At 31.6% G+C, this 16,110-nt stretch overlaps 2 protein-coding genes across 3 annotated transcripts in view; one reads left to right on the top strand and one right to left on the bottom strand.

Moving 5' to 3' along the window:
• The first annotated feature begins 191 nt into the window (after positions 1–191).
• Positions 192–2,546, top strand: LOC119840411 (methionyl-tRNA formyltransferase, mitochondrial). Its single transcript, XM_038367011.1, has 5 exons — positions 192–373; positions 445–651; positions 922–1,055; positions 1,453–1,620; positions 2,152–2,546. Exons 1-5 carry the CDS (start codon positions 207–209, stop codon positions 2,517–2,519), a joined length of 1,044 nt encoding a protein of 347 aa, XP_038222939.1. The 5' UTR covers positions 192–206; the 3' UTR covers positions 2,520–2,546.
• A 1,103-nt stretch (positions 2,547–3,649) lies between these two features.
• The window catches only part of LOC119840364 (glycerol-3-phosphate dehydrogenase [NAD(+)], cytoplasmic), a 21,637-nt gene continuing 9,176 nt past the window's right edge, over positions 3,650–16,110 (bottom strand). Inside the window, exons 5-9 of one of the 2 annotated variants that reach the window (XM_038366950.1) lie at positions 14,583–14,729; positions 13,165–13,348; positions 11,734–11,887; positions 9,992–10,084; positions 3,650–4,160 (exon numbers count right to left, since the gene is read on the bottom strand). In XM_038366950.1, the coding sequence (XP_038222878.1) occupies positions 4,148–4,160; positions 9,992–10,084; positions 11,734–11,887; positions 13,165–13,348; positions 14,583–14,729 (591 nt within the window). In that variant the 3' untranslated portion in view covers positions 3,650–4,147. Of the gene's footprint in view, positions 4,161–5,940; positions 6,717–9,991; positions 10,085–11,733; positions 11,888–13,164; positions 13,349–14,582; positions 14,730–16,110 lie in introns of those variants that run through there. The other variant, XM_038366949.1, reaches the window with a different exon arrangement.

Here is a 16,110-nt window from a genome sequence, read left to right as displayed (position 1 = left end):
GTTGAATTAATTAAAAAAAAAGCTCTTGTATCCTATAGAGTCCCGTTTTTTACATATCCTGTTCATTTATTTTCTTAAATTTGTTTGATAATAATCTGGTCTAGTGAAGAAAGGTCTTTATTTTATGTTGGCAGCTGTGCTCTTTATTGTCGTATGTCATTTTTGATTTTGACACTATTTGTACCATAAGTTTGTCATAACAGAAAATGACATTTGTTATACATAACCTAACTTTGCTCAGACGAAAAATCCTTTTTATCAGTGAAAAATGCATAAATGTACGTAAATTTTCGGCCAAATCCCCATACAATGTTTTGTTTTTTGGTTCTGATGAAATTGGACTCAACAGCTTGCGTAGAATTAATTCTTTAAGGTAAAAAAGTTACTAGCTAACGAATAGTTTATTTTTTCCATTAAATCACTATATTTAACGATCTTCTTTAGGAAATCTGAAAAAATAATAAATCGACTACATCTAGTTACTGCTAATAGTTCTAAGAACAAGAGTACAATTGAGAAATTTGCACAAAGCGAAGAAATCCCAATATTACAATGGCCAAACTTGCACATACAAAATGCCGAGTACGATATCGGCTTAATAGTCGCATTTGGACATTTAATCAAAAAGGATGTTCTTGACAAATTTCCTTTGTAAGTATCTATTGATTAAATTCGATTCTATCAAATTAACAATGCAAAGTATTAATTATTTTGATTACATAAATTTTAGTTTTAATTGTTGCATAGTCCAAGAGCTCAGGGCTATAAATCTTTCTTGATTTCTCAAAGTGTCATATTAATTTAATGCCCGCAAACCACCTGTATTGGTTATGTTACCAAATTTTCCACAAAAGACAATTATGCTGACAGATAACGAACATTAAAAATTCATTATATTTTTAAAGTATCTTTATATTACAGAGGTATGGTTAATGTTCATCCCAGCCTGTTACCTCGATGGAGAGGTGCTGCTCCCATCATCCATACATTGTTAAATGGTGATAAAGTTGCTGGTGTGTCACTTATGAAAATAAAACCTGATAAATTTGATGTTGGTATGTAAGTTCAATATTATACTAAAATTATGAAATCCAGTTAGTAAATACACATTTGTTTATCCGATCTAATGTCCTGTAAAAGTATGAGACCTATAAAAGTATGAGATGAGAAAGCTCATGTGTGGCCTGTCTGACTAACTTCTCTTTTTGTTCTCTACTGAAAATTGGACCCACAAACTCCTTTGTTGTTTATAAATGTGTTAACCATAATAGGGACAGTGTGTCTGTCTTAAACTGTACAGTGTACCTAACCTAAATGTTATTGCCTGCTTAAGACTGATAGAAATAGAGAAAATCAATTGCTAAACAGATACAATTAAATTGAATTACTACATTTAAAATATAAATAAACAAGCTTTGAATATTATCAATAATAAAATATTATGAATTTCAGGTGAAATAATAAGTCAGAAAGTTGTTCCTGTACCAAATGATATACTTTTACCAGAATTAACAAAACAGCTATCAGATATGGGGGGAGAAATGCTAGTAGACTGTATGAGATTACTGCCCTCTAGTCTAGACAATGCAAAGCCACAGAGTAATGAAGGGGTTACATATGGTAAATATATGTTTTAAGAGTTCCTAGATATTTGTACTGCAAATGTAGTACCCTATTTCATATTAATAGTATTTTTTTACACAAAGCACTTAAGAAGTTTTTGTATTAATGATATAATATCTTTTGTTGCACCATTGAGTATGTAGTGCTTCACTTCTGTTTACACATATTTAAATTCAGAATTTTTTGCATTGACAGATGGAAAATAAAAATAAAAAAATTGTTGTATTCTTGGAATGCATTATATAATCTATGTACTTGCTTTAACTTTGTTATGGTGCAAACAAATCTCATGTTGAGTTGATGGTTTTTATTGCAACTAAATACAGGATCAGACGTAAACAGTCCTTTGAAAGTTGACCTTCTATCAGTTGAAACTGGCTTTCCACACATAAATACTAATTTATTAACCATTCTCCCAAAGATGTTTTGATAGATTTTTAAATATTTATTGTAAATTTTACTCTGATCATTATTGGTATTCTATATTAAATCTTATTTCAATTTCATTTCTATTTAATCCTATTTCAGCAAAGAAAATCAATAAAACCATCAGTGACGTTAGATGGTCAGAAATGACAGCCAAAGAAGTTTATAATCTGTATAGAGCAATATATGGTCTCTATCCATTGACAACAATTTTCAGAGACAAACAAATGAAACTATTTAATGCATTTCTTGTACCAGATGAAGTGATTGAAATAAATTCACAACCAGTTGGCACATTGGATTATTGTACACAAAGGGATGCTGTGAAAATACTATGCAAGGACAGAAAGTATATTTATTTCAAATCTCTTAGAATATTGGGAAAGCGGGAGATTACGGCGCTTGATTTTTACAATGGTTATATTAAAAATATACCCTTAGATAAGAGAAAATATGTAGTAGGTGGTTGATTTAGTGAATAAATGTTAAATGTTATTACATAATTTTTTTTTCCACCTCAAGATCTTAACAGATCTAATCTTATATGTAAAAATGTTGAAGGCTAACAAAAAAGATGGATATATCTATCTCACTCAATCAAACACTAAATACCCGGCGATAGAGAAAGATAAAGGTATATTCCCATATACTTGGGAATATGCCCCTTTTCAATCAGGATATTTTCTACTAATGTTTTTAACGCTGAACCTAAGAAAAGTTTAGAATAGTAGAAAAAAAAGAAGTAGTGTACTTATTTTTTTAATAACAGCACATGCCTAATCAACTACAACAAACAATTTAACTCTAATTTATATCAGCTAATAAACATTCACATTGTGTATATAAATATGTAAATAAATAATCATATACATATTTCATAAATACCCAAATATCAATGTTATATAAAATATACTTTAATGCTTATAATAAATACACTTACTAAATTATAAATCACCATAAAGTATAATACAAATAGAATCAACTATTTATTATTCTATAAAATATATATATTGGTAGCATAATGAAAAATGAAATAGAAAGGTGGTACATTAGATTCTCGTATACAGATGGCCATGGCAACAAGCTATTTAGAGCAATTTATTTTTAATGTACTCAAGGCATTTCCCATGGATATAAAGATGTTACTTCTGGGGTAAAAAGTAACTTGTCACTTTCTGGCCTTCTATATTCAAGGTCAAAAATCAAACCATAAAATCGTTACGTTGCAATGTCAAAGAAAAGATACACACACATGTTCGCATTTATAAGATTAGTAAGAACAGATACGTAAAATAATTCTAGAGTAATAACTCAATTGATTAAGAATACAATACATATATAAATTGTTCTGTCTTCTAAGATATTTTATTATGAACTTAATCAAATGAATTTCAGCATTTGTGACTCATCATTCACTAAAGTTTAAGGAAAAATAATATGTACAGTGTACACTAATTACTACCCTACTGATTTAAAACTAGTATTGCTTTAATGTACTATTATAATAATTACTTGAGCGTTGCGACAGGTTTTTCTTTTAGAAACTCCACCATAGACTCATTTATGGCTTTCTTCCGCGCTTCCGTTTCCCTCGCATAAAACAAGTTTAATGTAAAATTCGATATTTATTGCTGGGGGTTAACATATCCCATTTAATCTGTCAATATAACAATTAACAGTAAAAACAGAAAGAGCGGTGGGGGCAAAACTCTAGCTGTCCTTCGGTTAGAAAGAGAGATAATTCCGGCATACCCATTGTCTCTGGCAAATATACAGCTCATTCTAAATGAAGGACGGATTACCGACAACCGTATATCCATCCCACTCTATATTTTATAATGCATCGAATGCAATAGTCAATCACACTGCACACATCTTATAAATAGACAACGTGTTTTCATAGACAAAACAGGCAGAGATTATAAACCCCTAAAAATCGGTCGATTAGATTAGTAGATACCTAAATCTGATTTATCGTATTTTTTACAGTTATTTCGATGATGTGTTGCATTTTAATGCCGTGACCTCTTCAATTAGAATCAAACAAACAGCCACAGTTCTATAGACATGTTTAATAGACGAATAGAATTGTCTGCCTTTAAACTCTCACCCTGAAAAAGAAAGAATTTATTACTCCCACATGAATTTAAAAATTCCGTTAACATTTAATTTGGTAAACAATTACTCCGTATGAAATAACTACTTAATGTCATTGACTTATTTAAAACATAAAGAGAATTTTATTTTATTTTTATTTCGTAACATTCAGAGGAAGCATGCTATCTTTTTCTAACATTAAAAGTTAAAATTAGTCAATGAAACGATCATAACTACAAAATTCCATTCTCGGGCTACAGGATCGAGCATCCAAGTAAAATGTTACCAAAAAAGGCAATAAATGAATTTTCACTTACCTGTATTTGTTTGTAAATATTTATTCTAATCTCTATAACACTTCGACAACATTTGTAATATGTAACACAAAATAATTGTTATTTATGCAATGATTTCGAATGTCAATTTTAAACAAAACTAAATGCATTATGATTAATAGCCGATAGTGGGTGGATACCTACTCACTATTTAGTCGATAGATATTATTTATAAATAAAACAATCCTGCTCAAAGGTGGAGGTTTCGATCAATATAATAGAGGTTATAAGCGTTAAATGTAAACAGAGTATATAGTTTTCTAAATCTGACCTTATTTTTCATGTCATTAAGCAATTCTAATGGGCATATAATTAACTACGATAATAAAATTATAATGCAACGGTTCAGAAATACACACAAACATTAAGTTATAATGTAAGTATGTATCTAAGGTTGGTATATCTTATATATTTGATAAATTAAGAAAGAACTACTTTCTGCATTTCATTATATAATTTTCGAGTGCTTTTCATATATGTTGAAATTTCTATATTTATAAATAATGGTAAGTAAACTAGGCCAAAATTCATTTTTGAATATCTTCATTTATACAATCTTATTATTAATGCTCAGTAAAATGCAGACACCTACAATAAGATTTGTTCTTACATATTTTCACCACCATGTTGCTACAAGTGGGTTGTATATCGCATTCTAAATAGCATCATTTATTTATTTAATCCAAGCCACACACTAATCATCACAACAAAAAGACTTTATCTTTTTAAAATATATTTAAATAATGAGATACACCGAAGTGACAAAACAGAAGCCTGCCTTACCTGTTCTAACAGATACTGCAATGAGATTTTCTAACAACTCGTATCCTGTAAAAGTATTTTCATTTAGACTGGGAATGCACCATTTCCGATACCGATACGACATGTCGATAGGTTTCAACGAGATTTTTGAAGATTTTTATGCAACACGATATTTCAAATTCATCCTAGCCGTCGAATATTCCCAGTCTAACTGTAGGGCTTCTGTTTTCATGATGAATTCTCACAAAATCCAATGGTTTGTACAAGGTATGTTTTGGGATGTTTAATAAAACATGCACAATAAAAAGAGTTGCTTTTAATCACGGTGTTTATCTTTATACCATGCTCCTTACATCACAGTTATAAGATCCCTATATAACTTCATATTATAATTCCTTTGCTTACCCTTGACTACTTGTCATAATTGGCGGTTAAGCAAATTAATTTTGTTTCTCTTACTCTGTTACTATTTGACTTTTATAAAAATGTGTAAAAGAGACAAAATACTAATTTACTCAACGAGAAATTTATATCTATTATATTAATAATAAAAAACCCTTTTTCTCATAATCTTACCAAGCACTATAAAAAGAAAACAAAATATAATACAATAAAAAATAGTAACCAAAAATTGGATCTTTATACTTAAAAAAAAACAATCCATAATGGATCAGAAAAGGCCAAGATATATTTTTTATTTTTTTATAGTTATTATTCTATAGATATGTATTGAACGATTTATATACTTTACTTGTGTCATTAAAAAATATAACACTAAAATGGCAATAATATATAACAAAATGACACAAAAACCCTTAAACGAGACCAGTCTTAACCCTACTTCTCAACTTATAGTTGGCTCAAATCATATTAAGTAATTCTACAATCCAATTTCTTATTGCACCCAATTTAATATTTATAGTTATATTTATGACGTCATTTTTGTTAGTTGTTAACATAAGTACTAGCAAATTCTTATTTCGATTAAAAATACAACAATAAACCCACATTAAGAAAATAAGTGACGACATTAAAAAATGCACAAATAAAACTTAAGCTTACGACCACACTAGACATTACAAATAACCCCGTGAATAATGCAATGATTCAATTAATATAATCCTTAAATTCAAGTCAATGCTTAAAGTTTCCCCATAAACTACGCAAAGTAAACAAAAAAACAGAAACACAACATGATCAAAATATGTATGTGAAATGATAGTGCTCATGATATAGAATAACGTTCTCTTCTGTTATAACATTTAAAATAAAGAATAAAAATATAATCATAAACAATGCATTACTTATTTTTTTTTAATTGATGATTAATGTATCTATACAAAAAATATTGTTAAAAACATTGGAGAACGTTTGACATTGACAGATGGGTGCGCGGGAAATGATTTTTATAATGGCGGACAATTCCGGATGCTTCACTCGTATCACAGAGAACATTTGGGCCCCAGTTGTCTCCTATAAAGGGGGGTTAAATAACAATTACTACATGAACAATGTATTTGATTTTTTGAGGTTATCAATAAAATAATGAAATTAAAGATCAGTTACTATTACACTTCACTAACAGTTTTGACTTATATTTTCAAATATTTGTCATTTTTACATACATACCCAGCGATCAATGACCGTAGCTGTAAGAATAAATAACTGTATTTTTCCAATATATCACAATAATTTATGGATAACCTCATAATGATAGTTAATTTACGTAATGCAAGTGTCATTTACAAATAAAATAGAAATTAAATGAGCAAATCTTTATTGAAATATTTGTTTAAAAATTAAAAAAAAAAAACACAAACATGATTCCATGCAAAAACATGCAACATATAAAAGCATCCCTTGTTAAAATCGTTAGTAAATGCTTATATTCTTAGGGGCGAATCTGCAAACCGAGAAGTTAGAATAAGGATAGCACAGATAAACTATATAGAGGAATAAAAATGCGTTTTTAATAAAAGACATTTAATATATCTATGATAACAACGTTATAGCTAGTGTTACGAATAAAAATATACGATGTACTTTTTACCTACTTAATTAAAAAGAAGACAAGGTTAGGTAAAACTAATGTATTTTCACCTAAGTACTAAATAATTCTATTGGAGTTTTTTAGTACGTTTTACATTCAAAGACCGAAAGTGCGCAGCTAGTGATAAAACATAGTATTTTCTTGTGTTTGGTTTTACGCGAGTACTATACATTTAGAAATTAAAAACTTTTCAACGGATTTTAAACGCGATTTATTCATTATATTATTAACCCGACGTTTCGAACACTTTACAGCGAGCGTGGTCACGGGGAGACTCTCGACGAGTCTGAAAAGTTTTTAATTTCTAGTGATAAAACATCTAACGTCACAACAAATCACAATCAAAAAACAATCCACATCGTGAAATTAATATTATAGCTGTAATGAAAACGCCCATGACGCGTTGTGACAATCATAGAAGGACATCGCGGCATTGTGGTCGAATAGCGAGTCCACGAACTTCGACATGTGAATGATTCCATAATAGCCACAACATGAGCGTCTCCATTGGAGCCAGAACACGAATTTCGCGATGTGCATTTTATCCTGTCACTACGACGAGTTGTGAGCAAATTAATCGCTCAATCAGAAATTTCGGTCTATGGATGTAACATATGCGTCTAGTCTATATTTTAATGTCTATGACCGAATATTACGTTCACTTTTTGAATCGTTGCTCAGCTTTAGTACCGACTACTAGGGTACCCTTAGGCATTGTTTTACATTTAACTAAAAGTTCTTTTTAATCATTTTTTTTTTAATTGAAGTTATAACATAATTTCGTTTTACACAAAAGATTTTTATTTATATTTTAGCAGCAAATATCTTTTCTTTCCAAAAATATTTTATATAGAATTTTTTATTATTTATACTTTACTACACAATAAAGTTTTGATATAGAACACAGTTCTAAGACTAGTGTTCTAAAACCATTCCTTATTAGAGATAGATAATTTTTCTTTTGAAATTTAACCCCGAAATTTTCTTTTTATTAAAAAAAAAAATTCATTCCAATAATAGTACTAGAACGTGGCAACGGCACGAAATCCAATATTTCCCGTTATCTACCACTCCATCCCAACTCATCTCGATAACTAATTCGTCTGATAGCTTATCAGTTCAATATGCACGATATGACATACAGGTGTCAGTAAATACATCATTTATAAACTAATAACGTAATATTAGTCACATAATCTCTATATATATATATTTAAATGTATAGTATATGGGGGTTATGACTGAATTCTATAAGAAAACTCAAATTTAACTCGCCGGTAAATTTGTTTTTTTTTTTGTTATTGGTACTGTCTCAATATAATTTTTTTTTTATTTAAAACTGATTAGAATTAAATTTGTTTGCCAGTTAAAAAAATCACAAACAAATTATACGGAAATATAATAACTACGGATTTTTTGTTTGAATATATAAAGAGATTTGAGAGAAATGTTTATATAAACATAACATTATAATTGCACCCGTGCGAAGCCGGTTCGGGTCGCTAGTTGATGTTACTGAAAGTCCAATGTTGTATTTTTTATATATTTATAGTGAATATAGTTAGTTTTAAGACTGACAATTTCATTACTTTCAACCCAGTTAATAAACGGGGGAAAATCCAACCAATTAAATTTGAGTTTCGTTTAAAAATCTTAAAAGATTTTAAATTTAGAGTGACCAGGTTTATATCTATAATAACCAATTTAATATAATTTTGAAACAAAAAAAAAAACACATTTAATGCGAAGTTTTTTAAGATTAAATCTCAAAGCCGTCTCGTATTTTATATAATAAGATTTAGGTCTTAAGCCCGATCTCTCTAAGCACTAGAATAACAAAAAAATCTCAATTCAAACAACAATACAATATAAGTACTAGGCACCCTGTTATATACATACATAGAATAATAACATACATAATATAGCTGTTATTTACATCTAACTACCAGCTGTTGAAAACCTTTGGCGCGAAATAAAAAATTATTTAAAAAAATTATATAGCACTTTATTTAATCTGACGTTAATTTCAATTTTAAACATAAAAAATTACAAGCAACTTCCTGCTACGTAGAACTCATAGAATATAGTTTTTTTTTTTTATTATTCAAAATACGAGTATATTTGTATTTGTTTCTTCCTCTTTTAAATATTGATTAATTGTGAAGTAAACTAATCTTTGGTTTAACGCGTCATACAAAACATATCGCATATTATTTATATAACAATTGTAATCTACAATAGTCATAGATAAATATTTTTAAGACATCAACCGAAATCCTTCAATCATACCACACGTCACTTATATGTTTTTATTTCGGAGGTAACATAGAAATATCGCACCAGTACTTCATAATTTGATAACAAAATATTGACTGTAAACTTATTTACACACACAAATCGACAAAAAATCGTCATTTTTTCGTTGACTCCACGCACACATTGATATATACGTATTTCTGTTATACTAAACCATTAACACCCATCAAATGGCGGACAACAATATTCTAAGCAATTATTTGTTCACAAAACATTAACGAATTTTTAACGCGATTTATTATTCATTTTAATCACAGCGAGCGCGATCGTGGGCAACGTTATATCTTGTTTTTTTTAATCCGTACCAAAGGCTATCAACCACTGAACTAAAGGGGTGGGGGTGGGGGGGGGGGGGGTACATTGTATAATCGTGTTCGCTTACATGTGCTCAGGATGCGAACGGATGCAGTCGATGAAGTCACTCGGCTTCAGCTCGCCGCGGCAAATGCGGAACACAGCCGTGAACAGTGGGAACCTGGAAATTAGTTGAGTATGGTGTTAGAAACTTTCAATTGCAATGCATTTGATTGGTAACGGTTCAATAAATCAGGACCACCCAGTGGCGGATTTACAAATTTTCAGAGTATAAGCTGAATAGTTTTTGCCGCCCTTGCCTCAACAATTGTCATTTCATACATTATTTTTACAATGCAAGTGGAAGTTTGCTACTCCCGAAATGTGCAATGACAAGCGAGAGAGTAAAGTCATCGACAAAATTTGTTGCAGGCATCAGCTGAAAACCGTCATAGAAAAATCTTTTTGATTTCTATGAGGTGAAGAAAAAAAAATATTCGTTCCCCAAATTTGCCGCCCCCAAAATCTGCCGCTCTAGGCTCGAGCCTACTCACTCTGCTGGTAAATCCGCCACTGGGACCACCAATGTTTAACACAATAAATATATCTCACTAACAAATCTGTTAAATCTTCAAACAAAATATTCGATACGAAACTATTCTCTGAATGCATTTCTTATGCAATTTATGTTATCAATTCGTGACGAAACACAATCAAAGAACAAACTTACAAAAATAGACTTGGCGTTCATCCACAACCACTGAGGTCAATGATAAAATGTATTGTCAATGTCGCATACATCTATATATATAAAATTCTCGTGTCACAGTTTTCGTTGCCATACTCCTCCGAAACGGCTTGACCGATTCCTCTGAAATTTGGTAAGCATATTGGGTAGGTCTGAGAATCGGCCAACATCTATTTTTCATACCCCTAAAGGATAAGAGTAAGGCAGAACAGCGTTTGCCGGGTCAGCTAGTTGTTTTATATAAAAGTGACTAGCGCTCCGCCCCGGCTTCGCCCGTGGTACATATATATCGTATAATCAGGGATCACGTGCATATCCAACGGCGAAAGAATTTTTGAAATTGGTCCAGTAGTTACTGAGATTAACATGTTCAAACAAACACAATCTCTCTCAGTTTGATTTCATTACATTTTCATAGTGATGGTATATAAATTTTTTAAATAAAATAACTGAAGTGATTAGTATAAATTATTATCGTAATAATAAGTAGAGAAAGACGGGATGACGCAATGGTACCGCTTGAGTTGATTAAAATAACCGAATAAATTATAATATTTCATATGCAAAATATGAGATAATTGTATTCGTATATAGAGATAATAAAGGTCTTTTTATATAAATGACAAAAAAATTGCGCGAAATAAGGGATAGTCCATCTCATTGTTACGAATAGCTTAAGAAGCGGTTGAACCGGTTGATAGGTACCATAAAATTTATTATGATATAAAAATTATACAATAAAACGTAATTTCTCGTAAAAACAATATATCTAAGGTCTGTACAACAAATGTCTATAAGGGCTATACGTTACATGTCTATGCGTCATAAGTCTATCTTCAAAAGTCTATACGCTGATTGTCTACACGTCATAAATCTGTAAATTCAAAGGTCTATACGCTAAATGTATACACGTCATAAGTCTACACTTCAATCAAGGTCTGTAAGGTCTGTAAGACAAATGTCTATACGTCATAAGTCTATCTTCAAAGGTTTATAAAGTCTATATAAATTATAATACTTCTAATCGTCAAAGGTCTATACATCGATGGGCTATACGTCAGAGGTCAGCTGTCAGCACTCACTTGTTCTCCATGCTCTTGTTGGCCAGCATGTGGTTCACCTCCTCCGCGGTGATGGGCCCTTGCAGCTTCTGCCCGTTCAGCATCTCGTCTTCCAGCTCCTTTATGGAGCGGCCAGTTTTCACGAACGCTTCGGCCACGCGACGGTTCCTACCGCCTGCGGGAGCAATGTGTCCCTTAATTGTTTTACTAAACTAACTCTAACTACCCATTTGAATTATTTAAGTCATTTTCCTACCGTATGGCAGTTTTCACCACCTAAATAATGGGGTCTTATATATATTTGCTATATATAAGCGTATGTGTAATTAAATAGTAGATAGTAAACGTTATAATAATTGTAACTTATGATTTTCCGCTAGGCCCATTGAATGTTTGTTAAACTTTCTAAAGGACTATTCACAAGTACCTATATTATAATTAAACTCATTTATTTTATTTAATCTGTGTCGGGGCCCAGACTACTTAGTAATATTAAGTGGCGTTTCCTAACAAAATTCCTACAAAATTCTGCAGTCCACGCGAGCGAAGTCGCGGACGAATAACCAGCTGAAAACGAACCATTTAGCGACCTGCACTTGCATAAACACGGTATCGAGCACTCGAACGCAGATGTGCTTCGCCAGTAATCCATGTTGCGATAACAGCGGATTATCTATATGGTCTAATAACTTTGTTAAATGTCATGCGATTACATGTACCTACATCCTATCCTATCCTACTATCCTACTAATATTATAAATGCGAAAGTTTGTGAGGACGGATGTGTATGTATGTTTGTGACGCTTTCACGCAAAAACTACTGAATCGATTGCAATGAAATTTGGTACATTGGATAGGACAACTGGAATTACACATAGGGAACTTTTTATCCTTGATTCTTGCGGGACACAGATACATACTATTTAATGCTATAAAACTAAAAATTAAACATACTATTTCACTAAGTTTCGGCGTATTATATTCTTCATCCAGTGGAGGTTCATTCGTTAATGCACCATCGTGTTGCTATAGTTCAGTTCAAAAACTAACTCCATGTACATTTTATTGATAACTATCCGCCATTTACAAATTACTATATTTTAATGGAGTAAAATAAATTCTAATCGAATTAAAGAAAAAATACTTGATTCGGTATCAGTGACGCAGTTTGCATTTCGTTCGACTTAACTAGCTGTGCAAGCAATGTGTCGTATAAGTTTTTTGCTTCTGGTATATTCGATACAACTATTTTGTTAAACTATTTTTGGCTTAGCAATGATAAGAATTAGTATAAGTAGATGTAGTTATGATATTTTAGTAAAAACGAAATGCTCTTCTACAAATCATTAAAAAAAAACAGAGTTATTACTTCTGATACTACTTTTTCTCCTCTCCTTTCATACTATTCTACGCTGTTGACGTCACAATCCAAAATGTCACTGAAAAACATACCATAACACGTTGTGATAAGGTCGGCAACGCCACATGACTCGAAGAACGTACTAAGCTTGCTGCCCGGGTAGAAGACATCGACGAATTTGATCATCTCCATGAGACCTAGACGGATGACTGCCGCTTTAGTGTTGTCACCAAAACCTAGGCCATCCACGAATCCCGCGCCGACCGCGACAATGTTCTGAAATAATATTCTGTATATAGACCAGCACTGTTTCGTTGTGGTTGTGCTCTCTGCAAGTGTGTTGCCCACATTACTATCGCTTACATGGAAAAGGTTTAGGAAAGGATTGACGACTGGAAAGGAGGAGTAGACCGGGATAGATGAGGAAAACGAAAACTCGACATTCCGACCATAAAAAAGTCTTGATGCATATTTATGATAGTGAAGCAAAAATTCGATATAGTAAGCAAATACTGCAACCTGACACCTCTAAATGCGTAAATAAATACGATATGTACCACTTTTGTTATTTGCTTAAACAAATAATACAATACATACTATAAGTTATTTTGTCGTTTTATCGCTATCGGCGTTGATTTGCTTTGAATTGGAGATTAGGAATTAATTGGGATTATACGAGATGACGAGTCAATAGTAGTTATTTCTACTAATCCTCGACGCAAAAATCCCTCAATATGGATATTAAATGGAAGACATATAAATTACAATACATTATGACAAATTTTAAATTGAAGAAAACCGAAAACGAAATGGTGTTTGAAATTTAAATTTAATTTAAATATTTATTTTTAAAATACAATGTTTACCCAAGCTTAGTCCGGGGTCCAACCAGAAAAAAAATAATTTACAATAGCTACACCCAAACAGAACAGCACTTACGGTCAGTAGAAAAAGCAACATAGCCTAAGTGGAATAGGATTTATTTTTCGTTTATACCCCGGGACAACGCGGGCGGAGCCGGGGCGAAAAGCTTGTAATAAGTACGAGGAAAATCTGTGTACAAATCGCTTTTGAATAATATTGTACGAAGCATTACATTTACGACATGACTGTAAATATATTAAAATGAACCGATAAGGGCATAATAACGCTTATCATGGATAGCATCCATCAAGGTACCGATAATGGTGCTAAACGGAGATAATTTTTTGCAAAACAACACTTATTACTTCAATCATAAAGAACTTATTCCAATCTATTGTGCTAATTTCAGTAACTACGTAGGGAATATAGGCTCTAATGTTTTCAAAAATTGTGCAATATTAATGAATATCAAATTTATTTAAGGGCATTAACTAGGTTACTTGAACTACCTAAACTTAACTACTAAAATGAAAATTTCATCCGTTTTAGCATTAGTTTAGTTGGATTTAGCATTAGTTTAGTTGGTTTTAGCGTTTTAGCATTCCGTCCACATACTACGTCCATCCTACCCTAAAACTCAACTCACCTTGAGAGCACCACAGATCTCGACAGCATCCTCATCGTCCACCACCACCACCCTGAAGTACTCCGTCTGGATGATGTCCCGCATCATGGGAGCCAGCATCACGTCCCTGCACCCGATCGTCGTTTCGCAGAATTTCTCTTCGGCTACCTGTATGTGCCCAAAATTGAAGCGGAATTCTAATATAACTTCTTTCTAATCTAAACTTACCTCCAGTTTATGAGAATACTATAAAATATATATTATATTTGCACAAAGTTTATTATTTATTTTATATAGTACATATATTTACGAGTAACAATTACCTTATGGCTCAAAGTAATATTTTCCAGGCAACCCTGAAGGTTATATAGTTTATTATGAAGGGTATTTGTATTTATTTTTTAATAGTTCGATCATTGTGTTTGATTTAACGTGAGCATAGTATATTGTACTAATCAATACGAATATTATAAGGGGATTGGATATTTTATGATAATGTGTTTCACGATTTGACTGAAACTAGTGATTGGAACACACCTAGTAAGCAAAATTTCTTCTTCTTCTATCTAATCTTCTTTTTGGAGCGTTGGGCTGTAATTTTATGTTATGTTATTTAGTGTGATATGTTCGTAAAAGCTATATAAATAGGTTACACTATCATTATCTAGCGTATGAACAATGTCGTAGCAAAACAATGTGAAGAGATATAAATAAGCATTTTTTTTTTAGTTTTCTTTAAACAATGAATAGCCGAGATATATGGTTTATTTTTATATGCATTCCTTCGAATTCTGGGGAACATTTAATGACCATGAAAAAGAGTTTCATAGGCTATGTTTTATCTTTTTTTTTTAAGTAATTGTATTAATAAGCAAGTAGTAATTGGTTCATTGATTTTGTTAATAAAAATACGTTAAGTTGACTTTCACACACAATGGTGTCTCAACTCTCGTTCCTGAGGTTAACGCATTCAAACAAACTCTACGAACAGCTCTCTTCTCTAACTATAGCTATATATACACATATATAATCTACTTCTTACGCCCCGCGGTTTCACCGGCGTAAGTCCATAACCCGTAGGAATATCGGGATAAAAAGTTGCCTATATGTTATTGCAATTGTTCAGTTATCTACGTACCAAATGTCATTGCAACTGGTTCAGTAGTTTTTGCGTGAAAGAGCAACAAACACACACACACATCCTTACAAACTTTCGCATTTATAATATTAGTAGGAAGTAGGATTGTAGGAGTAGGATGAGTGCATATTACTACATAATTATTAGATTATAGATACAGGCAACAAATGTAATTATTTATTTAAAGTTCCTATGTAAGTATTTTAATAAGTTTCATCGTTCAGAATTACTCACTGTGCCGGATATAAAATATTAATTAGATTCGCCTGTTAGTTAATGCGTTGATAACCAAGTTATCATCAATTTATTAGTGCGCATTCACGATGAAGTCAATACGGTGATGAGATTTGCAAAAAATTATATGATTCATTTTTATGAGGATTTATTTTGGTTATGACAATGATAAAATTA

The sequence above is a fragment of the Zerene cesonia genome, chromosome 6 (assembly GCF_012273895.1).
Source record: "Zerene cesonia ecotype Mississippi chromosome 6, Zerene_cesonia_1.1, whole genome shotgun sequence".
Taxonomy (NCBI): Eukaryota; Metazoa; Arthropoda; class Insecta; order Lepidoptera; family Pieridae; genus Zerene; species Zerene cesonia.
This window is presented reverse-complemented; position numbering and strand designations above follow the sequence as displayed.

Excerpts from the sequence above, each read along its gene's own strand:
- LOC119840411 (XM_038367011.1), top strand. The coding sequence starts at position 207 with ATGACATTTGTTATACATAACCTAACTTTGCTCAGACGAAAAATCCTT. Across the intron at positions 652-921 it reads GTTCTTGACAAATTTCCTTT|AGGTATGGTTAATGTTCATC; the intron begins GTAAGTATCTAT and ends TTTATATTACAG. Across the intron at positions 1,621-2,151 it reads TAATGAAGGGGTTACATATG|CAAAGAAAATCAATAAAACC; the intron begins GTAAATATATGT and ends ATCCTATTTCAG.